The 24,384-nt window shown below is 33.2% G+C and overlaps 2 protein-coding genes across 6 annotated transcripts in view; both read right to left on the reverse strand.

Moving 5' to 3' along the window:
• LOC141451422 (uncharacterized) overlaps positions 1 to 24,384 on the reverse strand; it is a 395,982-nt gene that overhangs the window by 128,899 nt on the left and 242,699 nt on the right. For all 5 annotated transcript variants that reach the window (XM_074122794.1, XM_074122795.1, XM_074122793.1 and 2 more), the window contains 2 exons: positions 18,105 to 18,167; positions 6,233 to 6,262 (listed from right to left, as the gene is read on the reverse strand). In XM_074122794.1, the coding sequence (XP_073978895.1) occupies positions 6,233 to 6,262; positions 18,105 to 18,167 (93 nt within the window). The remainder of the gene's footprint in view (positions 1 to 6,232; positions 6,263 to 18,104; positions 18,168 to 24,384) is intronic.
• On the reverse strand, positions 287 to 6,226 carry LOC141451421 (uncharacterized). Its single transcript, XM_074122790.1, has 3 exons — positions 3,676 to 6,226; positions 2,105 to 2,246; positions 287 to 1,836 (listed from the first exon to the last, which is right to left on the reverse strand). The coding sequence occupies exons 1-3, from the start codon at positions 3,974 to 3,976 to the stop codon at positions 1,530 to 1,532; spliced, it is 750 nt and encodes a 249-aa protein (XP_073978891.1). The 5' UTR covers positions 3,977 to 6,226; the 3' UTR covers positions 287 to 1,529.

Below are 24,384 nucleotides of genomic sequence, written 5' to 3' on the forward strand. Positions count from 1 at the left end.
GGTAACGGAGAAACGATGAAATTATTTTAACGCTTCAGTCAAATAATGACACTAAATTAAATGTACAATAGGCAAAAGGTTAAAGCTATGATGCCCAGTTACTACAATGGAAAATTCTGTTCAGAACTGAGAAGAGTAAAACCTCTTTATTATCGAATCAACCGATAGAATAATAATAGCTATTGTTTCATCACAAGTTACATCATAAATATTTTCGTTTTTCCAAATATTTGTTAAGACATTTATATATTACTTGTTCTATACATTTTAATGTTCTTACCTGTATATTGAAGAGAATTAGTAGAAACATTAAAGAAATGATAAATGCATTCTTTAATTAAACGGAAGTAACATTAGTAATATAAAATAATCATAATTATAAGTATAATTTTATGCTGACTTCACTACGAATAATGAAAACAGAGAAGGTTATGAAAATTAAACGAGTTAAGCATTCTCGCGCTGTCTGATGGGGAACAGTAAAACTAACAAAGTATTAACTTTCCACACTAGACTGCGCCACGAATCAAGGCACCAATATTAAATATTTTTATTTTAATTTTCTTAAGCTTTGTTTTTGTTTTTTCAATATTTATGTGTATACATTGATAAAGACAATTAAAAAATTAACTTTAATTTAAGAAAATTAATATATGTTTAATTTTATTTGTTTGTTAATAAATTAAAGGGTTAAAAGAAGAATGAAATTTTGTTACTTTAAATAGAATTTTTGGGAGCTTTAAATCTCAAATCTCCCTTGACGTAACCCTGCATAATTTTATCGAAAAATTCATATAAACAAATTATATAATTACTTTATTGTTATCTAATGGAAAAAAATTAATTCAATGATAGATGATAGAACATTATTCCTAACAAACATATCACTGAAACGTCACTGCCAATGAGGTTGTGCTAGCCCGTGGAAATCAGGGAAATGAAAAGTCATCTTACGAGATGTGCATCTGAGAATGATCTATACAGAAGCTGATGAGAAGAAATATGACAAAATAAATTAACCATACATTCTGAAGAATGTCTTATTTTGGAGTGAAGTTAGATAGCTTGGAGCAATAGAAGAAGTTGATATACCTAGTGTGAAGAATTACCCAATGGCTAACATTAAAATCAATACTTTAAAAAACCTGGCCATCTAATTTCTGACAAGTCATGACAAGAATGTGGCAATAGAGGCAGACTACGGATACATTCAAAAGAATGTATTTCTTTAAAATGAGCGTACATAGTATATTTCACTATGTTGAACTATGAACTATATAGTATGAGCACTTATACTTCTTTTTAGGCATTCTTATTTAATATTCTTATTTTTCCAATTACAATAGATTTGAAAGAATAGGTGAACACTGAGTATAAACTTTATTTATTTTCACAAAAATTTATATAACATAACATAAAATTTTATTAAGAATATAAAGTGCACATTAAAAAATAGAAACTATTTCAAAAATTCTCTAATCAAATGGAATAACATAAAACAAAGTCGAAAATAACAAATTGAAAATTCATTAATATCGTTTACTTCTTAAAGTATGTCTATAATAATTTTCATGATTTAGTTTACAACAACATTTGAAATGTTCGACTAAATCTTTCAATTCAACATTATTTGTACGAATTTCTGCTTTTAAATTGTGACGTAAAATCTCTGGATGTAGAGGTATCCTTAGAAATTGATGTGCAAATTCCAGAAATTCTTCAAATGTTGTTATGAATGGATCATTGAATAGATAGTTGTGATAACAATAATCATCAAAACTAGATTCATCCATAACGTATTGTAACATAAAACATTCATCGCTAGTTGATGCCCACCTACAAATTTAATGACAATAATAACTCAAGAAACTCGTTATTAAAAAAGCAGATTCTTTTAAATTTATCAAATTTTGGTTTTTTTTTTTTTTTTTTTTGGCGCATCAACAGCTGAGGTTATTAGCGCCCGGAGCTTTTTCCAGTGCACTGCCGGCCTCCGGACAGTGTTCTCTCGTTACAGACAACACTGTCCATCACCGGACAGTGAGCTGTAAGAAGCTCCTAGGAAGAAAATTTTGGTTATTATTGAAAAAAATAGATAACTAACTGTATTGAATCTAGAATATAAGGATCCAGAAATTCAAGTTGAGCATGATAAGGACTTATTCTTTCAAATTCGCTCCTTCCTTCAAATTTATCTTCCATATAGTCTCTTCTAATTTTCAACCATCTTGTTTGAACAGCTTTCACTATATTTATTATATTAATATAAAATACATAATGGAATCATCATTAGCCCTAATAAATCACGTATTTTAAATCACTTTCGTCACTAGCCTTGACACAACTTCGCAAGGATTTTTTTTAAAAAAAAATTGCAGAGCTCATCCTGTATAAAACTGTTACAGATTCGATCTAATTCTGGAAAGGTGACTAAATAAGGCAAACTTTAAATCTCTTCACTTTTTTAAAACCCACATTACCTGCAGTAAAAAATTGTTATAAATGTCCTATTGGAATAATTCCAACAAGAGAATTAAAACTGTCCGGTAGGACAGTTGTATAAGGGTTGATCCTCAAAAACTGCACGAAAAAGCGTAACGTTGAAAAACACCCAACTTTGACAATTTTTTTTTCTCTTTTTCTATAAAAGATAAAATTCCCAAATTTTCTTTATAAAATAGGGCAAATCCTCCTTTATAACTGTAATTTTTTGGGGGGCAAAACCCAGATTAAATAGACTACGAGAAAAAATTTGCTGAAAATGAGCTGAAAAACGGCATTTTCAAAAAATGGTCTTGTTCTTGTTGTTACAAACGGTGTGCTACTTGAACAAATATTTAGTAGATGAAAATGGCCAGTATAAGGGTCTGTGACAACTAATAAATTTAAATAAATATTAATGAAAAGTTAATGCAGTAAAATTACTTAAATGATATCAATGAAGTATTAAAGAAATGATGGGTACTTGCTGATTTGTGAACCTTTTGGAGTTTAATCAACCCCTTATGCTTAACTTTTTAAACGGTAAGTTTTTGTTTAGGAGGTAGTGTATAAGCAGTAGATATCCTTAGGTACAATAGGGATCCAAAAATCTAAGAAGCTGCGAATCTTTTACTAGAAAGAAGTTGTTTTGAAAAATCAAAATTACAAAACCTACATTCCGGATGAATTTATCTATTTGTAAGGCGTAATTTTGGGGATTGAAACGTCATTCAAGAGTGTTTTAAAGGAAACGAAGAAGCTATTGGTCCCGAATTGAGCTAGATATGCGACAAGACAGCCTCAATAAGAGTTGCGGTTCAAGTAATCGGGATGAACTTCAATGGACGATTTTGGTAATAGGGTTGGACAACTTAAAAAAGTTGGCCTGTAAGTTCATGTGGTTGTGGCTGCAAAGGATAGATGTTGAGAACTGAATTGATTAGGAGTTCACTGTTAGGTATTGCAGCAACTATTATTTTAGAACGGATTATTTGTCAGGAGAATAAGAAGACAGTTAGATAAGCATGTTTTACAATTTTCGATGGGGACTTTCGTGTTGGAGTCCCGTGTACTAATAGGTATTTCGTTTACATTGTCATTATTAGGAGCTTTGTAGCATACATTACAGGGAAAAAAAATGCTCTGAGCTTTGCAATATTAAGGGCATTAAACTTATAATTGTTTAAAGCTTACCTGTAGTTTTCATAATTTTACCAATGGAAAACCAGTTCATTTTCACTGTTGTTTTAAAATTTTGATTAATACCAACTGGATAAACTACATCATACAGTATTCTACGTTTCTTTATCAACTGAATTAATTTCTTATCGAATACTCTATCCTTTCTTTCCAGTTTGTACAACATTTTCGACGATAAAGCTGGTAAATCACTTAAAGCTGATGTTGTCAATAAGTCTTTAGACACAACTTGCCACTGAGGAGGTGTTGATGTAGTGTGAGGCGTTGCACTTGTTGATCTCTCAATACTATCCATAAATTCATCAGACACTTTTCAAATGTGAAGAAGTTCACTTGGCTATTACCACTGGCTAACTGATTAATAAAGCTCTCCACTATTCCATGCTGTTTAACTTTTGTTTATTTTTTAAAATTAGGCACTTTAAATTTCACACTTAAATAACATTAAAATGTATCCCCACTATAAGTACATAAGATATATAATAATATCATTGATATTGATATGTAAACAATAAAAAGTATTAATAAAGTTTGTTTATATGAATATGTTTATTAAAAATAATTTTTCTTTCTCCGAAAAAGTGTTTATATGTAACCTAATATAAGGACATTTATATAAGGATTCTAAAAAATAAAAATAAAAAAAGTCTGTTTATTGGTTCTATTTATTTTGGTTTTTCGAGTTAATTTAAAAAAGTTTTAATCTCCATTTCACATCTGTTATGTAATTATAGTTAATTACCGAACTTAATAATATTAGCAGCTCTATATTATCAATAAGAAGAGATAAGAAATTTGATAAACCTAGCTTAGGAATCTGTAATAATTATTGAAATTCAAAGATGATTATCAGTAATTCTATATTAAAGAAATTATTTACAATTGTACAAGAAATACAGAAAGCAAATGCGATATCAGTGTAATTAGGACAAATGGAGGAAATACACAGTAGGTATTTACTTCATGGCGTTGGAATTATGCGGCCTTCAGTAATCTGAATGGAGTAAAGACTGACTTGAGATCTGTTAAATCAAACGAAGAAGTGTTGAGAGAAAAAGAAGTTGTGAAATCTTAGGTAGCGGTAAGGTATCTGTTGAAGGCATGGGGAACCATATACCTCTATTAGTGTGGAAACGTTCATTTATTACCATTTTTGGATTAAGAATGGATGCCCTTCTCTTGTATAAGTTTTCTGGAAAGGCGTGTTAAAAAAGAACAGCTGTAGGTCCGCACTTAGTTTTAGATTGAGATTTAAAAAAAAAAAAGGAAATAACCGAGTATACTTTTAATGGAATTCGATTTTTCAGTGTTCGAAACTTAAAAATATAATTTGTGGTCTAGATTTAGATTTACTCGACAGGACGGGACCCACGCCCCACGGCACTGCAGCCACCAAGAGGCTTATTGTGCCTTCCCTTGAGTCTAGTAGGTGAAACCTCCCCTTCTGAGAAGGTAGAGGGCTTTCCCTACCAGTTCCTTCTGCGCTACAATCTCCCCTGGTCTCAAGGTACCAAAGATTTCGTAGCGCAGTCTCTCGAGTGCAACGCAATCGAATAGCAGGTGAGAGGCCGTTTCTTCCTCTTCCTTGACACAATCTGCACAACGATTCCGAGCTAATAAGCCCTACCTTGTGCAGGTGTTTCCTGAACCTTCCGTGCCCTGTGAATAGGCCTGTAATCAGAGTGATCTGATTCCTGCCCAAACCTAGAGTCACTTTTCATGTTCTCTCCAGATCCAGTCTCTGAGAGCCTCACGAACTGCACCCCTAGTGATCCCCAGGACTGGTTCCGGGCCAATGAAGGGAGTACTAGCTCCTTTCCTGGCTCCTTTGTGGTCTAAATATCCTTTAATACTAAAATAGAAATGGTTTCTGTCTAAGCAAAAAAAAAGTACAACGAAATTCAAAATAATTTTCACAAACCTAGAGCAAAGAAAAGATACCAAGGGATGTTTGACAAAGAAGTGTGCTAGCTTCGACTACTGAACATCAATTATCAAATAATGACTCAGAATCGATAAAATAACCACAATGTTTAATTAATGCGATTTCAAAACAATTTTTAAAATTGGTTCTATACCAGGGAAAAAGTTCTGAACTATTTATGGAAGCCAAATTGCTGTAAAATCAGATTAAGAGCTTTAACCATCTATGGCTACTACATAAACTGGTTGCCAATGAAAGAGAATGACCTCTCAGGGTGTAGGAAAGCAAGGTCTTAATGAAAATATTTGAGATGTAAGATACGATGGAAGTAAGAGGGATATGATTACATAAAAACTGCACGTGAACAGTTTAGACTGCTTTAGGGGCTATACAGTGGGCCATACGAGAGAAGAGAGACTGTAAGGATCTTGTTGCTCTGGAGAAATTGGAAAGAAAAGAAGTAGTTGAGGAGTCCTGATAAGGCAAGACAAAAAAAAAAAAAGAAAAGACGAAAGAATATTTGTCAATTAGAATCGGATTAATTTACACACATATATTTCTTTTAATAAGGTCCCTTGAATAGAAGAATTTGCTTCAAAATAATAAATATAATCTTTATGTACTTACCGACATGTTCCAGCGAGGATAGTTCTGTATCTGAAAGCAAAACAATTCAATATAATTATTTATTGGAGAACTAGGAATTCAGCATTAAATAATAAATACAAAATATCAAAAAGTTGCTTCATAATTATTTCTTTCTTTTTCTTTTTTTTGGCGCATCAACAGCTGAGGTTATTAGCGCCCGGAGCTTTTTCCAGTGCACTGCCGGCCTCCGGACAGTGTTCTCTCGTTACAGACAACACTGTCCATCACCGGACAGTGAGCTGTAAGAAGCTCCTAGGAAGAGAAAATCTAAGGGTCAGCTGCTGGATTCGAACCCGGGACCTCCGCGTGGGAGTCCAGTATGCTAACCACATAGCTAATCCCTTCCCTCATAATTATTTATTATAATCTAAATGATTGCAGTGTTCAGCCTCCATTCTGAGAGTTTGTTTCAAAATAGAAAGTAAGCCTCGCTACTCGGCTACAAGTAAGAAGTCCATAGGCAACAATTATTTATCAGTAGTAATAATCTTTATTTACTCTTAAACTCGACATGGCACAAATCAGAACTTAACACTTTTCACTGAAATTAAAACAAACTTACCCAAACTCTCAGACAGCTCTATCCAAAATTAACTGACCGATAGCTGTGAAACCTCAATGCACTAGAATCTTGCATACATCTATACTTAGTCTTTAAAAAAGTAACGCTTGTTCCGTATGCATGGGCGCTGGTAAGACTCCCAACGAATAACCTTCAAGTTACCCAAAAATAAAAAGCAGTGCAACGCGCCTTGGGAGAGTCCTGTGATTCAAACAAATCCACCTGGAGCTGGAAGAACCTAAAATAAAAGACTTTATGGACAGGACAATACCACATGTCTTTAGAAGAGACTGGACACCACCAACTCGAAAAGAAAACATGTCGACGGCAACTAAAATATAAACTATCACTAGAATGGTCTTGCAAACTTACCAAACAGCCAGTAAATGTTGTAAATTTAAAACTTTGTCTTTGCTTAATGGCGTACTTAGCATGGCAGAAACTGTCTGCCAAAATTAAGTGCACTTCTGTTCTTAAAAGACAAGTTACCCTTAGCTGGACATGTTCTTATATTAAAAAGTTATTCGATACTTATCATTAGCACAAACTGTTTAAAAAATTATTAATTTTTAATTGCAAACAAATTCAGTACCGCTTAGTTTACAGTTGTATTTGAAGCACAATAAACTTTTACTACTGATTCCAACAATCTTACTCTTTCTTCAGACTATATGAGATTCATTATTGAAAACACACTTTCTTTGGGACCAGATATGCCTGACACACTTGTAAATGTAATCTACAATTTATATTTAATCAAATTTTACTTAGGTAAACCTAGGCTTAAGGCCAGATTAAGTACACATGAGCACTAGGGCTGGTCCGAGTCAAAGATCAGAGAATAGTTAGTAACTGGAAGGTACTAGCAAAATGTAAAGAAATTTTAACTGTTTTCAAAGCATAAAACTAATATCTATTTAATGAAGAGGTAGTTCAGATTTAAGATTGAAAATAACATATGGATTTTCTTTAAAGTTTGAAGCTTGCTAAAGTTCATGGCTGTTTGCCTTAATAGAGAAGAAATACAAGAGAACAAGTACACTTAATGTTTTTCTTAACATTTACTATCATTAATGGGAAACTATTAACTAAAACTAAACACTGACCTATACATTCTGTTATTAAACGTTCGCAGTGAACTTATTCGCCCAAATTTCATCTTCTTATCCATACTTCATCATCTTTCTGAATGCTTTACAAAACATAAGACGGTCGATAAAGGTTTATTTTCACTTATGTTTTTACACTACGCTAATGCCGACGACCAACTATTCAACTCGGTTGTTCATAACAGAAACACAATTTGAAAAATACTTCTTTAGACGGTGATCAAAACTTAATTCATTAACTTTTGTAATACACTTTATAAAAGAGTAATAATTTAAGATTCCAACTGGGTGGAAGACAAAGTACAGAAAGATTAATTAACTTCTTAAATGAATAGCAATCAGTAGATGAAAGATCTTTATTAATATATCAGTTAAAAAAACGAAACCTAGAGCACTTCAAAGTAAAGTAGTTTGGATTCAGAAAGAATATAAAAAAAGAAATAAATGCATTATGTACCTTTAAGTATGTACGTTTAAATAGCACATTTGTTTATTTAGCTGAATTTAGATTAACAAGTTCCTTTCTTAACGAATATGTACTTATTTTTTACACTCAAGATAGTCATTTAATTCCTAAGTCAGTTGAAGTGAGGAAAATTGAATTTAAAACCTTCCCCAGTTACTGCTGCTCCTAGCGGCGATTTATGGAAACGTAGTTTACAATGTTCACCACTAGGTAGCACGACATGTACTAAATTTAACTATTCAGTGTGTAGTTGTCTTACTATTTTCATTTACATATTTAGCATTTAGAAAATGCTAAAAATAATAATAATAAATAAATTTGAGTTATTTTAAGTACTGACAAGTAATAAATTTCAAATTTCTGTAAAATTTATTGCTATTAATGTCTAAAATTAAAGAGCTAAAAATTAACTAGTTAAAGAATGCATAATTCTCGAAGCAACAGAGTGAAATATCAACAATTTTTATTTTTATTATGTTATAAATAATAAGTTATAGCGGTAATAAAATTAAATGAAGAAGTATCTTCAGGAAGTAATTACTGTTATTGGTAAAGACCTTGAAATAAGGAAAATAACTAGTGGCTAGCTTAAAGGAAAAGACCGCAAACTACCATTTGTTTTAATTAAAATGACATACATTCGATTGTTTAACAGTATACCTTATTATATTGAGATTGCAAAGCAAGAAAGTTATGTTGTTTATTATCTTAAAATTGAATATATTTCAATTGTTGTGAATAACAACGTTATTATCACTTTCCACTGTTATTAATGATAAAGATTAGTGAATTTTTCCATTTTATAGATTTTAAAAAAGAGAATTCACTACTTGTAGAAATTTATACACATTCCATCAGATTTTGTTATTGTATTTCTGTTTATTTAATTGTAGAAAAGCGAAAACTCCCTCAGGAAAGCTGTTTGCTTAACGTACGCCAAAAATAACACTCTGAACTATTTATTTTTTTTTTTAAGATAATATTCGAGTTCCCGCAGCTCTTTCTGAAGACAAAAACTGAGTTTGCTTTCTGACAAGGATAATATACTTTCAGTTTTTTCTGTTAGAGGCTTGTATCTCTCTCCTCGGCAGAAATGCGTTTGATCTAAGAACATTAATGCTCTAGTTCAGTGCTTCTTAAACTATGGGTCGTGACCCCACGGGGAGGTCGCGGAAAATATATTGTGAACTGATAAATTAATTCACTCATTAACATTTTAGTAACTAGTAAATGGAAAAAACAAGACTTTTTAGTTTACTTCTGTAACTTGCGAACGTTCAGCAAGTAGTTGGGGATATATATTGTAGTGATCCTATCAAAGATACTACGCAAATGAAGTATAAGTTTGTGGTTCTGTGGCAGTACACTTTTCAATGGGGTTTAGGTTGTACTGTGTCCATTAATCTTTCAAATACATGGGAAATGTTAATGGCTATGAAGTTCTAAGTTTCGCGTTCGTTAATCCGAAAAAATAAACTTAGGTATGAGCCCGATTAATAAGTGATACCTTCATAAACTCAAAGACCGTAAGGGATCTGATAAAGGTATAACCAAATCACAGACAGCCTCCTTAATAACCATTTTATAAGTAACTACCCACTTTGGAAGTTAGACAGCCAAATGGCCCTACAGCATCGCTGTTGTTGAGAAAAGTTGAAAAACAAGCTAGGTAGGAAATCAATTAAGAAATTGGATCATTAGTAGAGCTATTTTTGTGTCTCACTCCTCCAGAATTTAATAAGAAAACGTTGAGTTCTTGCTAATAATTCACCTTGCGTTAATAAACATCCAATGGGAACCCAAGATGTCCATCTTTTTTTATTTTTATTGTTTAGATTTTCCTAATTGCTTCAACTTTATCACTTCAGCCATGTTGTTTACAGCAGCAAGCAGGGCCGGATTTTCCTATAGGCTAACTAGGCTTAGGGCCTCAAGATCAAGAGGGGCCTACATTCAAATTGTTAGCAAAATTAAAATTACACTATTCTAAAAACAGTGAACACTAAAGCACTGTTTTAGTGATGTATTCTATTATCTCTCTTGTAATTTACAAACTTAAAAATGGGAAGTGAAAGGGCCTCGTAAGTGGAATAGCCTAGGGCCTCTTTTCATCTATACCCGGCCCTGGTTGCAGGTAATCGTTTATTTCTCTTTAGGCGGAGCTCCATCTACCAAATTAGATATCACGGACAGAAGTTCATATTTACTATTAATATTTTTCCAATTAGATATAAATATAAATTAGTTACACGTTGGGCTCTCTCTCTTACTAGTCAGAACTCGTAACAACATCACCAAACCCGCCCACATTTGGTTAGTTTAAAGAAGGTACAATATTATAACATTATAATATAAATGATATTTGCAAGATTGATGATAATTTGAACTTGATTAATGTTTTGAGTGACTCAAGTCAAACCTAGCACGAACATCAAATTGATTACTGGGAGAGGTGACCTTGGGAGGAAAAACTAAATAAGAAAAAAGGGAGCTTTTCTCCGTGAGATAAATTCATGTGTAAAATCGTGCTTACTCTATTCGACTACAAGGGATCAAGGTAGAAGGGCTAAGGTCAAGGTCGGGAAAGTAGATCTAGGTCAGCTAACTACGACGTCAACCCTAAACAAAAGAGGTTAAGGTTATTCTGTTATTTTTGTAGGTATTCTGGATTTTTAATTTTCTCTAACTATTGGTGTGAGGTTGATTTCGAGGAGTGGGGAAAGAAATTTCCCAAAATAAGTTTTTAAATCTGCAGAAAAATAATTGAAATTATTCTCTAACCCTTTTTATGGTGAACAGTAAAAATTAAAAAAAACAAAAACCCTCAACAAAGAACAAAGAACCCTCAATAACAAAGCAACCACTTCGCTGTATTTGTTCAGTACCAGCTCTAGTGTTTGTTATATACTTTTTAAGTTCGGGTATTAAATATAGGATACATAGTCATGCATATGCCGCGTTCATAGTCATGCAGGATACATAAAACTATGCTGTTAGCGGTAGAAATGACAGGAATGAGTGGCTACTTTACATGTTTGTGCAGAGAAAGGCTATAAAACCAAAGATTCACAGCCTCCTAAGTAAAATCTTGATATAAAAGGGTTTACTAAATAAAGGAAGTAGAGACTAGTTTGGTAAGAGTATAATATATTGGGGCGAGGAATGAAGTGTGATAATGAACTAGATTATACAGGGTGCTTTAAACCCAAAATAGAACCAACATCAAACTACTTCTTGAGCCCCTGAAGACATGTTTGTGTACAGCATTACTGAAGATAACTCTTCTTGATGGGCAATAGCAACTTGTTAAACACATGGAATAGCAAAGGCTTGGCCACGAAGTATGTTTGACAGAAAGTAGAAGAAACGGCAGTACTCTTCTTGATGGGCAATAGCAACTTGTTAAGCACATGGAATAGCAAAGGCTTGGCCAAGAAGTATGTTTGACAGAAAGTAGAAGAAACGGCGTACTCTTCTTGATGGGCAATAGCAACTTGTTAAGCACATGGAATAGCAAAGGCTTGGCCACGAAGTATGTTTGACAGAAAGTAGAAGAAACGGCAGTACACTTCTTGAGAGTTCACTGTCAGTTTGAAGAAGTTTTTGGTTGAGAGATAGATATTGGAAAATTTGTGTCTTTCAGAAATATCCAGAAAACTTTCAGAAATATCCAGAAAACTTTCAGATATATCCAGAAAACTTTCAGATAAATCCAGAAAACTTTAGCCCAATTAATTCAGTTTTAAGATCTGAGAATAACGTTTAGAATGCGGTCGCCGCTGATAGATTCATGTTTTTAAACTGTGGTAGAAGACTTAAGTCATCTAATCTGGTCTTAGAGGGGGGAATTCGTTTTGCCTATTACTGATAATACAGGATGTTGTAAAGCGAGAACCTCCTAGTATCTTCAAGAAGCAGTAGCAAGTGTATTTCCTTCCTAAGGAATAGGGACAGCTTTAATTAAGACAATTAAGATAGCCAGGTTCTTATACGGGCTCCAGAAAAAAAAAATAATAATAAAATTTCGAACTACCCAAGGAAAAGCGAGGCCACTATTTGGGTTTTCCCAACAATGGCATGGAGTGGGTTCTCTAATGAAAGATACAATTTAGATAAACTACAATTTGATTACACAAGAAAATACTTAATAATTGTCCTGAAAGATGATAAATTACATTCGATATATTGTAAGTTTAACAAGATGGGAATATTCTAACAGAAGGTAAAAATGCTCAGTGATTTAATTGCTACATCTTTTCTCCATAATTTTAATCTGCATGTACATTATAAGATTGTTAACTAGGAGCTGGCGTTTCCTAGCGGCCACTTTTCGTACTTATTCGTCTCTTTGCTTACTCTTATCTTAAATAATTTTATTTTAAATATACACTTCGTATTTGAATAAACCAATAATCTCCTAATTTAAAAATAAATAAAGAAATAATAATAATAATAATATAAAATAAAGACAAATGTATATATGTATTAATAAAATAAATTCTTATAATTGACATGATATTTACGTTGTAAATATCATGCATGTTGTATATGAAGAACCTACATTGGCACAAAACTGTTTAGTATCTACAAGTTAGGCAATGGATTGTATGGTACTGGAATGTTTGACGACATATACAGGTATTTAGATGCACCATTTCGCTTCGAAGACATAATATTCTCCACCAACATCTATGTGCTTAAATCTATAGCAGAGCTAGCAATGAAATATGAATGTATTTAAAAGTTATAGCCGATTAGAATGAATGGAAGAAAAGATTAGAGAAGGATTACGGTGATTTTAATTTCGGTTAAGCTGTAAGGATGGCAGGAATATAGAGTACTGATCCATCAATTAGTTGTAAGTTTATATGTAAATAGTTGTATATAGTAGAATGATGAATGTGTGAAGCTAATGTATTTATAAGTAAGAATGGAGAGTGAGTGATATTCTAGTGATAAGCACCTAGACGATGCTGGCTGTATGGCGAAAGCCAATGCCCAAAAAAAGTAGTACTGGAGATGATGATAATGTAGTGTAATAATAATAAGGAGGTGAATATAAACAATATTTCTATTGTAATTAAAATATCTCCTCTAAACTTAACAAAACATCAAAATGATAGTAACAAACAGAAGGAATCTAAAAGGAGGTGAGTCCCGAAGGTTAAGTCTTCCCCTGAGTCAACTAACAGTAACAGAAAAAAGAATATTGAAATATGATTGTCTGATAAGATTGTCAGTATAGTCTGGAGTCGTCGTCACTCCTGGTGAAGCTGAAAAACTTAGAGATGAAGTTAAGAACACATCTAATTACCTACTAACATATCAATTCAGTATTGGCAAAGATATTTAAAAAAAACGAAGTGATATAGTTGCAAACATCTAAGGTATTAAAAAAGAAAATGAAATATCAGTTTCACTGGTGAAAAATGCAGACAGCATTTTATTATTATTTATTTTTTTAATGATTGCATGATGTATCAAAGTAATTAAATTTGTGGCATTTAAATATTTAAGTAACCATCTAGTATAAATGGTGTCTATCACATTTCTTATATCATATAATAAATATAAGTTTGCATTAATGAGAGTTTTATTTTTTAAAATGCAGGTTCTGAGGAGATTTTAGGGTTTAATTTTTTTTTTTTTGTAATTTAAATGAAATAGAAGTTGTATTTTGTTACATTCATGAAAATTAGTGCTATTTTTTAAGTGGTGTGTGTTTTAATTGACATTGAAATATGATTGGCTAAAGCGTCCAAGTTAGACAACTTTTTTTTTTTTATCTAATGAAAGTGAAAGAATCCCCCCAAGGAGTAGCAACCTCACGGGGTAACCTGAGCTCAGTACACCATGCACACTCACCAGAACAGTACACTAAACATATCCACAAAAACTCCTACACTACACACAAGGTACAGACAGTACACAACTTAGGGCTACCGTCCCTAAGGAGTTATGGCGAACCTGATAGCCATAAGGAGGCAGCCCCTCCATCAGGATAGGTTGCTATAGGCCAATCCCTCATACGACCGAAAATTTATAGATTAAAAGTACCTCGACACTGAAAGGTAGACGAGGATTGACTAAGAAGAAGAAGAAAGTGAAAGAAATTAGAAATACAATACAAGATCGATCCTTGTTTATTTAAAACTTTATAAGATAAATACCGACCTTACATCAACCTCTACAGAATTTTTGTATTACCTATCTAATACTATCTCGAATTAGAAATGTCATCCAAATAATAAATTCACCAGTTCTAACCAGTACATTGCTACGGTACTAATTGGCTTTGCTATTTGACCTTTTCCTTTATAGTTTTCAATTTCAATCCCTCCCCTCTGCCACCACTATTACACCCCTAAGAACTAGTTATAAACCTCAAACAATTCCACAACCTATAGCCGGAGGAATTGCCTCACATTCTGGGTGCCCTAAAACTAGTTACTAATACCTTTTTTATTTATTTTGTAATTTACAATCTGTATTTACAATAAGTAAATAGGAGGTGAATGAGATGAACTGGAGCGAGAAGAGCAGGAGGAGAGAAGCTACCCAGCGGTAGCACTTTCTATTTTGAGATAGGGGAATGTGAGGAGGAGAATATGTGGAGGAGAGAGGAGAGATTTAGTTCTTCAGACCTCAAGGAAGTCGCGGGGCCACTGGCGATTCAGTCGTCGAGGAGTATTAGAGATGTCAGAGGAGGCGAGAGACTGTACAAGAGGATTAGAGCAAATAGAGAGAGAGCAGTATGGAATTTTTGGTATTTAGTCTTGGCGAGTTGGTCTATAAAGGGAATGTTGAGGTCGTTGTGAAGAGTGAGGTTAGTCACCGTAGAAAGGAGCGTCAGCTATCTGTCGGCAGTAGTTTTGACTGAAATGTCTGCACAGTCCGTATGTTTGTAGGTTTGGCTGAACCCCACAGCTCTAATCACATAGGTTTGAGAATAGTACTGTATATTAAGCGTTTGAGTTCTATGGGCAATTTGGAGCGTCGCCCAAGTAGTCTGTAAAGCAGTTTCGCACGTTTTGTCATTGCTTGTCTTTCAAGTCTAGTCACGTGAGATACTAATACCTAATTTTTTTTTTTTTTTTAAAAAAAAAGTCTATTCTGTGTAAAATTTTAAATAAATATCTATTTATTTATTCTGGGCAGTCTTATGATAATGGACTCATTTAATTTTAATTATTTCTTTCGCCAACCTTTCGGCCATAACTAGCTTTATGATTACCCTAACTACTACTCACTGATTCCAAATTATTATAATATTACGGTGACGTAATAATAAAACAAGAAAATCAAATCACTAATTATTAGATTTGGATTTAATTTTTGTATTTTATCTGGGAATTACCCAATTTTTAATTTTTAATTTTTGGTATTTATTTAAAAGATAAAAAGCTTAAAACATTTAGGCCTTGTGGCGCCCTATTTATCTTAGAATATTTTATTTTCTTATGCAAATATGGTTAAATCCGCATTACTGGGATGATATTGCTGTATTTTATCCTTCATAGAAAAAGTATGTTTTATAAATTCCTGACAGATTTAGTATATTCATCCATCACCAGAGGTTGATTTAACAGTTTTATGTAGAGAGTTTGGTTTAAACTTTTTTTTTTTTTAATGTGAATTCACTGACACAGAAAAAAGAAGAAATGCACATAACAAGTTAGATGTCTGCGCAAAGACTATTTTAGAGTACTAAAGATATACTCAGAAGCGCTTGATCAATTTTGGCAGCAATTATAAAGTGTGACCAAAAATATAGTTGAAGTGAAATTCTCTTCACTGAAAATTGCAAATTCCTATCCTGTCAGAAGTAGAGAAAAAAACAGCAATTTTACGACGGATAAACTCAGCGACACCATCCACATCTTTGGAATTACCATATTTTCCCAAAATTAAAATAAATAGAATACACTAAGATAAATAGAATGATAGGATGGGATTTATCCTGAAGGTATTGAGTTTTGTAAATCTTTTAAATAAAACTAAAAAATGTAGAAAAAAAAAAAAAAGACTCTGGGAAGTCCCAGATAAATTGGAAATTACAAAATGGAAACCAGATCTTTTAATAGGAGCATCACGTGGTTGGGGGTTCATTTAACTTTGCAATTTCAGGGTTTTCTGTTATCCTGTGCTAACTAAATAGTTTAGTTTAAATTATTGAAATTCACAGGCTCCGCAGTAAAATTGGAATCAGCGCTGAATTTAGTTTTTTACACAGACTTCTTGTGCAGCTGGGTAAAGGAGGTTCTTCTGATGGCAGAAGAGACATCATTGTGAGATGATTTTGCAATAATGGTTTTCACAGACTTTTATTTTTTTGTGTAGAGGGGTGGGGATACTCAGAAATTCTAACTCTGCGATTGTTGACCGATCACTTTTGAAATTACTAATTTTTGTAAGTTGTATTCTGTTCCTTGCAGGAATTTAGTTTTTCTTTTACAAATAGAACTATAATGAAGTTTATTGGCGCCCGGAGCTTTTTTTCAGTGTTGGCAGCCGGCCTCCGGACAGTGTTCTCTCTTTACAGACATCACCGGACAGTAAGTTGTAAGAAAACTCCTAGGAAGAGAAAGTCTAAGTGCTAGTAGTAGGATTCGAACTCATCCTCTCCGCGTTTGAATCCAATATTCGCTAATCCCTTTCCTAATTAATTTTTAGAGGTAGTTATTCAATTAAAAGAGTAGAAGAAGCTATTATGAATGTAATAACAAACATTTTAATAGTATTTAAAAGGGAAGGGATCAGCTTATACTGGATTCCCACGCAGAGATCCCGGGTTCGAATCCTGTTGCTTGTCTTTAATTTTTTTTTTAATTTTTTTGCTAGGAGCTTCTTACAGCACACTATTAAGTGATGGACAGTTTAGTCTGTAACAAGAGAACACTGTCCGAAGCCTGGTAGTGCACAAATGACCTCAGATGTTGACGTGCCTTAAATGAAAAAACAAAATAATACCTGAAGTGTAAGAGCTATGATTATTATAAGAATTTTGATGGTAGAACTATTTTAAACAAAAACCTTAGGTAGTAGTTTTGAACTTTGAACTCTATTAGCACAGTTTGTTTGTTGATATCAATTAGAAACAGTTATTATTAATTATAATTTCAATAAAATAATCACAGCTATCTCTGCCTACATCTATGTTATCTTCATCAATAAAGTACTATCCAATTCTGTTTCAGCGAAATAATTTAATGGATAGTTTAGTATAGTACGATCAATGAGGAAGGACAGAGTAACGGTATTAACCTGGTAATTACCAGCTGAGAAATGTTTATCAGCACAAACTGGCGGATTTATTGTGACCAGATAGATAAGTGAATATACTCGAATCCTGGTTTTGGGAAAATATGTTTACATTCCATAAATCGATCTAGAAAATCCCTTTTTTTGGTAAGGAGCCTTTATTTCTATGGCTACGTTAGTAGGTATCATAATGAGGTTAAGTTTTAGACTTTAGGTTTAGGTTTTTTTTTATTTTAAGTAATCTGGGATGGCTGATACCAAATTTCTAGGAGGAGTTCTTAGGTCTGTTAAGTAGGGGTTTTGCTTCATTCATGGATTCATTTAGCTTTAATTCTTTTCAGTGCAATAATTATTCTACTGCATCATAAGTGCACGTGCAGTAGAATAATTGTTCCCTAATCAAATAACTGTCACACTAAAATCATTTAGGTTATACACAAAATATTGATTTACCTGTAGTTCCATTGAGAATATTCTGTCTTATAAGATTATCATCTCCTGCGTCGCCGGACATAACTGTAACAAACAAAATATTATTATTTAGCTTTCCATTTATATATTTTTTTCATTCTAAGTAATGAATTAAATGGAGATCCGAGTTCCGGTTTGTTTAAACCTATTTACGAGTAAGACAAAGATCCACTTTCAATTTTTTTGAGAGAAATATTGGCTGCACGCCATTGTTTTATTAAAAAATTTCTCTTCTATTTCCGTTTAGAAACAATAAGATTTCAGTTGTTCTGAAAAATCACTACAGGAAATCTAGAAGGCAAATTATTATTATTTCTTAATGATTTAAGGTACGTCAATATCTGAGGTTATTGGCGCCCGGAGCTTTTTTCTTTTTTCCAGTGCACTGCCGGCCTCGGGACAGTGTTCTCTTGTTACAAACAACACTGTCCATCACCGGACAGTGAGCTGTAAGAAGCTCCTAGGAAGAGAAAATCTAAGGGTATTATTATTATTATTAATCAGATATTTTAGATCGATATTATGATTTAGTGATGTCAACCAGCAATGAAGAGCAAAGCAAATTTTCAATTCACTCTGATTGCATTACAGTATTTTTGGTTCCAGTTGTCCGGAAGTGATTTGCGACTCACTTATTACGTACCCTACCTTTACTTTGTAGCTAAATTCTGTTCAATAACCATTTTTTTATGCCAAATCTAGCATAAAGTTCAACTTTAAAGAAATTTTGTTTTTGTTTTTAAATCATTTATTTAGTTACAATCAACACATTTTGCGTTATAAGCTACAATGATAACAATAAATAACATTCACACATATCAGAGTGGAGAAGTTACCCAGCGGTAACACTCCAATAACATTCTACATTCTACTGACTCTCTTCATCAGAGAGGAGACCGCGAGGCCACTGTCTTTTAAGACGTCTGGAAGTGTTGTCTGGAAATGTTCTTGAAGATAGATGTTGTACCAGTGGATTATGATGTGTTTGAATGTTAAGATGGAATATTCTGTATCGTGTTTTATAGCAACGAAAGGAATGTTCCAAGTCTGTGTGAATGGTTTGATTGGTGACGTAGAAAGTAAGCGTTTACTATAGAGCGAAGAATTTTAGATTGCAAGGACTGGATCCTTTGCAGATTTGTGCGTTTGGTTGAACCCCACAGTTCGATGCCATAAGCCCAGACTGGCTTTAATATACTTACATATATATAAGTCTTTTGCTGTCCAAAGTGAGTTTTGATCTGTTGTCGAGTAGTCTTTTCAGTTGTCGGTAAGCGTCTGTTGAGTTCTGTACTCTTAGAACGAGTATGAGGGTTCCATGTAAGCCTTCTGTCAAGGTAAAGCCCAAGGTAGCGGACTACGTTGACTACTGGTAAAGAAATAAGATTGTAAAAGACAGGAGGAAGAGTGATGCGTCGAAGAGGGAAGGTAATATTTTGAGATTTTGTTTCGTTCAGTTTGATAGCCCATTTTTTGAACCAATTTTCTAAGGAGGTGAGGTGAGACTGAAGGTTTCTATGAGCTATTAAGAAAAAATTTAGCTCTAGAAAGATGATCTACAATATCATTCAATTTTTATTTAACGATTGTGTTGGTAGAGCAAAGAAAATTCATTTGCATGCACCTAAATTTCCCTGCAGCATGGAGGCTTTACGAAAACCACGCAAAGATCCTATTATTTACAAAAATATTTTTACAATTAACAGTGTAATTTAACTGCTTTAGGACAAGACCTAAAATTTGAATTACAAAGTAAAGTAAGGAATTGGTTAATAAATAGCAATCAAAAATTTATTTTACACGAGAGTCTAGACAAAAATAAAGTAAAGAAAAGTTTACTACAAATTATTGCAATATAAAACAAAAAAATCAGTTGAATGCAGTTCACGTGCAGTAAATCAAATAAAATAATTAAATTAATTTAACGGGTATTGAAGTGATTTAGATAAATGAAGTGTTTGGGCTAGTAGGTTATTAGGACACAGCCGAGCCATAATTTAATGTCCCCCATAACTAGCTTTAAGTATTTGAATTGTTCAAGATGTCTACGGGTGGAAATGATCTTGATGGTAAAATGGTGAAGAGGGAAATCAATAAGAAATTTGAAAACTTCCTGTACAGAATTAGATGAACCATTTACAAGACGTTCTATTACGTAACAGTGTCGTCACGGTAGCCGAGCGGTTAGAGGTGAGGCCCGCAAATCTAAGATGTATTTATTGGTATTGGGTTCGAATCGTGGTCTAGATTTAGGTATTTAACTTAATATTAATATGAGAAATTTGTACTTAAGTATGGTCAGTTATTTGACTCCGTCCACCTAATTTGAACTTCACATCTACTGTGATATAAAATAACCTCCATTTACACATTGATCCTACACTTTAAAGGAACAAAGTATAGCGATTTTAAGAATCAGAGTGGAGGGGAAAACAGCAGGAGCTCATTTTGTTTACATTTACCATCGGTAGAGCACTGCACTTATTTTAAAAAATAGGTACCTCCTGTGTAATTCAATTTGTAATCTTTTGAATTATCAAAATATTGAGAGTTTTAAAAGAAAATGAAAAACATTTTTAGCTCCTTAATGTGTAACGATTCAATTTATTTGTGGGTATTCTTTTATTCAATTTTTTAATGGTTTAAACCATTAAAAAAAAGACGGCAAAAACACAGACGTTTCGATATTTTAAGAATATTGCTTTACAGAAAGACAATAACCACCAAAACAGACTCGTACCTACACTCGTTCTAAATAGAATTTAAGCTTCGTTTTTTTTGGGAACCACAAGACAAGTTTGATCTAAATACATTTTCAACCAACTTAACACGATTGCCAACATTCTCCATAGATAGGTACCATATTTTTGACTTACTCACCTACTATCTAATGAATTATGATTGAGGAGCATAGTTCCGTCATGAGGTAGCCACACAAGCAGCACTACATTTCACTATAAACTAGAACTATAGTGCACTGTTACAAATTACAGCACTACCCGGCAGGTAAAAGCACAAAGTAAACGTAACGCTACAGATTGAGAGTAGAAGACTGCATGTCTCCAAATCACATATGGACCACAGCATCCCCACTCTCTTAACTACACCTCATTTATTAGCACATTTTGATTGAATAATAGCATTAAAAATAACTTAATGCTAATTAACAAAATAAAAATAGATGAACATAAAAACAAGCAAATACTATTTAACTAAATCCTTAAAATCCTAATTATTTTCATATTAGCAACAGTTAACATAATGTAACTGGTATATTTGTTGCTAACAATTAACGATACTCATGTTTTTTGCTATTCTGGTGTGAACCAGAAAAGCAAACAAATTGGTAATGAGCGCATTCTGATGGCACAATCTGTTCTCACTTGGTTGCCAATTCTGTTTGTACCAATTTTCCGCATTTTTAACACATTTTTTCCTATAAAACTAATTTACAAAGTGGTGAAAAATATAATTCTAGAGTTTTCCTTCTTTTAAAGAACGAAAACCGCTTTTCATTTCTATTTCAGAGAAATGTTATGAAGTCCTCCGAATTAGGAAAGATTAGTCTACTCAATGCTAACTCTGGCTATGAGAACTGTTTTCTTTACAACAGGGGTGTCATGGCGTCGTTTGTTCTGTAGTGAGAGTTTTGAGTGTTTGTCAAGTAGTCTGACTAGATGTTTGTATCGTTTGTTTAGTTCGGTACGTTTAAGTCTCGTATGTGGGTTCCAGGTAAGTCTCTTGTCTAGGTACATTCCAAGGTACCGCACATGGTCGGCTGGTGGGATAGGTGTTGATGTAAGAAGTCAGATGGTGGAGTTTGATGTTTGAGTGTGAAGACTATGTATTTAGACTTAGTTGTTTTCTAACCAAGGTTCTATTGAGTGAAGGTCGGACTGTAGTGAGCGTACTGCGAGGATAGGGCAGAGTGTGTGGAGAGAATGGCAGTGTAGTCAGCGAAGGTGTAAATAGAGGTAAGTATTAAGGTTTGAAGGTAAGTCGGAGAAGGGAAGTGTCTTAGCTCCTCTTCTTTACACAATCTACATACAAATTTGTTTTTGAAATTATCATCATTTAATGTTGCTCTCAATTAAACCACAGGCCACTTGGTGCAACAGGCGGGCCACAACATATTTACAATTTTTTTCATAGTTTCCAAAATAGTATCTGGATTCAGAGACTGAGAACGGACAATCTTCATTAAGGCAGATAGATGTTTATCCAGTAAATCTTGATCTGTATGCCGTTTTATTTAATTTCATTGACGGAAATAGATGCTCACCCAAGGGAATACTCCAAAAATAACACAAAATTTGTACGGCAAACATTTTTGAATATTTCTCACCTATATATAAGAATATATTTTGGGAATTCCTACTTCGTCTTTTAAAACCAAATGATTCTGGAATTCCACTGAGAGTGGCAGACATATCGCTTCCAAAAGTCACTGGAACTAAGTCACCGTGTTTATACAAGCCCTGGGGCCACGTGTATACTTGGTCTTCAGTAGTTACCGGAAACTGGGAATTGTGTGTACGACATTGCCTCGATCCTCCCCTAAGCGCTATTTCCTTTATAAAATCTTTTTCTATTTTCATTTTATTTCAGTACATCGTGGGACACCAAGAAATCACCTCGGGGGGCCACCAGTTTGATACCCCTGCTTTAAAATATATGTAATCCCATCATAAACATCTTAAAGCCACCCCCAAATTGAAGGAGATTAACTATAAGCCAAATTTTAATAATTTATTGCACTCAGCATTCACTGAACTTGCATTGAGATTATAATTATCAATCATTTGAACTCTTAATTACGAAAAAAAAAAAGATGTCCATCTTTGAAGTTAATTTGAACTCTACTTCAAATTCTTCTGCGTAAAAGAAAAAGTCATAGATAGCATTATTTTTCTTCTTCAATCACAATTTCCTAATTCGAACAATTTCACGGACAATTAAATACTGTCATGATTTAATTGATGCTGCAATTTATGGACCACAACAATAACGGCCTTAATGGAATAAAGAGGAGGTAATAAAACAATTGGAGAAAAAAATTATTTAGGTCATGACCTGGCAAATTACCATTATGAGGAATTAATTTACTACTTATTGAATCAATCCATTCAAGTTAAGATATATGTTCCATTCAATTCATGGATTGAAAATACGTACATGTTCATTGAACATTGATGTTAACAAGGTGAGCATTCATTCATATAAATTATCTGTATGATCTATATGGTTGGGGACAAAAAACTTATTACCAAGAATAAATATGCCCTATAATTTGTAGATTTTTTTAAAATTGTCAACGTTTGGATGTTTTTCAACGTTACGCTTTTTTTGTACAGTTTTTGACGTTCAACTGTCCTGTCGGGCAATTCTAATTAATTTTTAAATGCTTATCGTCTGGATTTATTAATTAATATTTGCGTAATTAGTGCGGGAAAGGATTTTCTTAAAAGTGTGGAACAATACGATCCGAGTCTTAAAAAAAAAACAATTTCCATAATAATAATACACGTGTATTAATTTTCATAATGTATTTTCTTTCATGACATTATTATGGTTAATTTAGAATATTTACTGTACACATAGATCTTGGTTTTTTTCTTTAAACACTAACAATTATCGTTCATTTTAGAAAACTACCTAAATTATTTACCACAGTAATGGAGTCTTTCTAGTTTATTATCGCCTAGTATTAACTAGTGTTGTTCAGTGAAATTAAAAAGTTATGAAAAAAATAAAAATAAATAAATAAATATAATATTCTGATCACCTATTTCTCTTTAAAGTACAATATATGTATTGTTTAAAGGTAGATTTTTTAATTTATTTAGCAATCATTAAATAAAGGACCCATTATTGCACTGATTTTATTTAGGGAAGTTCCATTTTAAAGCTCTAGTGATTAAAAGGAACTTGGTAGGCCCCCTTCAAGAAGACTTGGAGATGCCACAACCACCAGTAGAAGTGAACTTCTGGGAGAAAGAATTTTTCAATGACCCCACAGGAGGCAGAAATACCGCAAAAAAGGTTGGCGGCCGGAGGATATCCGCCAAGACTCCTCTTCGGAACAGCCTGACTCCTAGCTACGACGTACAAAATCAAAGATAAAACTGTTGTGGCTTCACTTATACGAGGGTCGTTTGAAAAGTCCGTGCAAAAATAAAAACTACTTAATTTTTTGGGGTAAACCTTTTTTATTTTTCAACATAGTCTCCTTTTAGGCTTATACACTTCGTCCAACGCTGCT

The sequence above is a fragment of the Rhodnius prolixus genome, unplaced genomic scaffold (assembly GCF_049639745.1).
Source record: "Rhodnius prolixus isolate KJV_2025 unplaced genomic scaffold, Rpr scaffold_8, whole genome shotgun sequence".
In the NCBI taxonomy this organism is placed as follows: Eukaryota; Metazoa; Arthropoda; class Insecta; order Hemiptera; family Reduviidae; genus Rhodnius; species Rhodnius prolixus.

What these genes read in the sequence shown, in the direction of transcription:
- LOC141451421 (XM_074122790.1), bottom strand. Translation starts at nt 3,976, where the DNA reads ATGGATAGTATTGAGAGATCAACAAGTGCAACGCCTCACACTACATCA. An exon ending in TAAAATTATGAAAACTACAG is followed by an intron (nt 2,247 to 3,675) that starts GTAAGCTTTAAA and finishes TAATAAATATAG; the next exon opens with TGAAAGCTGTTCAAACAAGA. An exon ending in TATATTCTAGATTCAATACA is followed by an intron (nt 1,837 to 2,104) that starts GTTAGTTATCTA and finishes TTAAATTTGTAG; the next exon opens with GTGGGCATCAACTAGCGATG.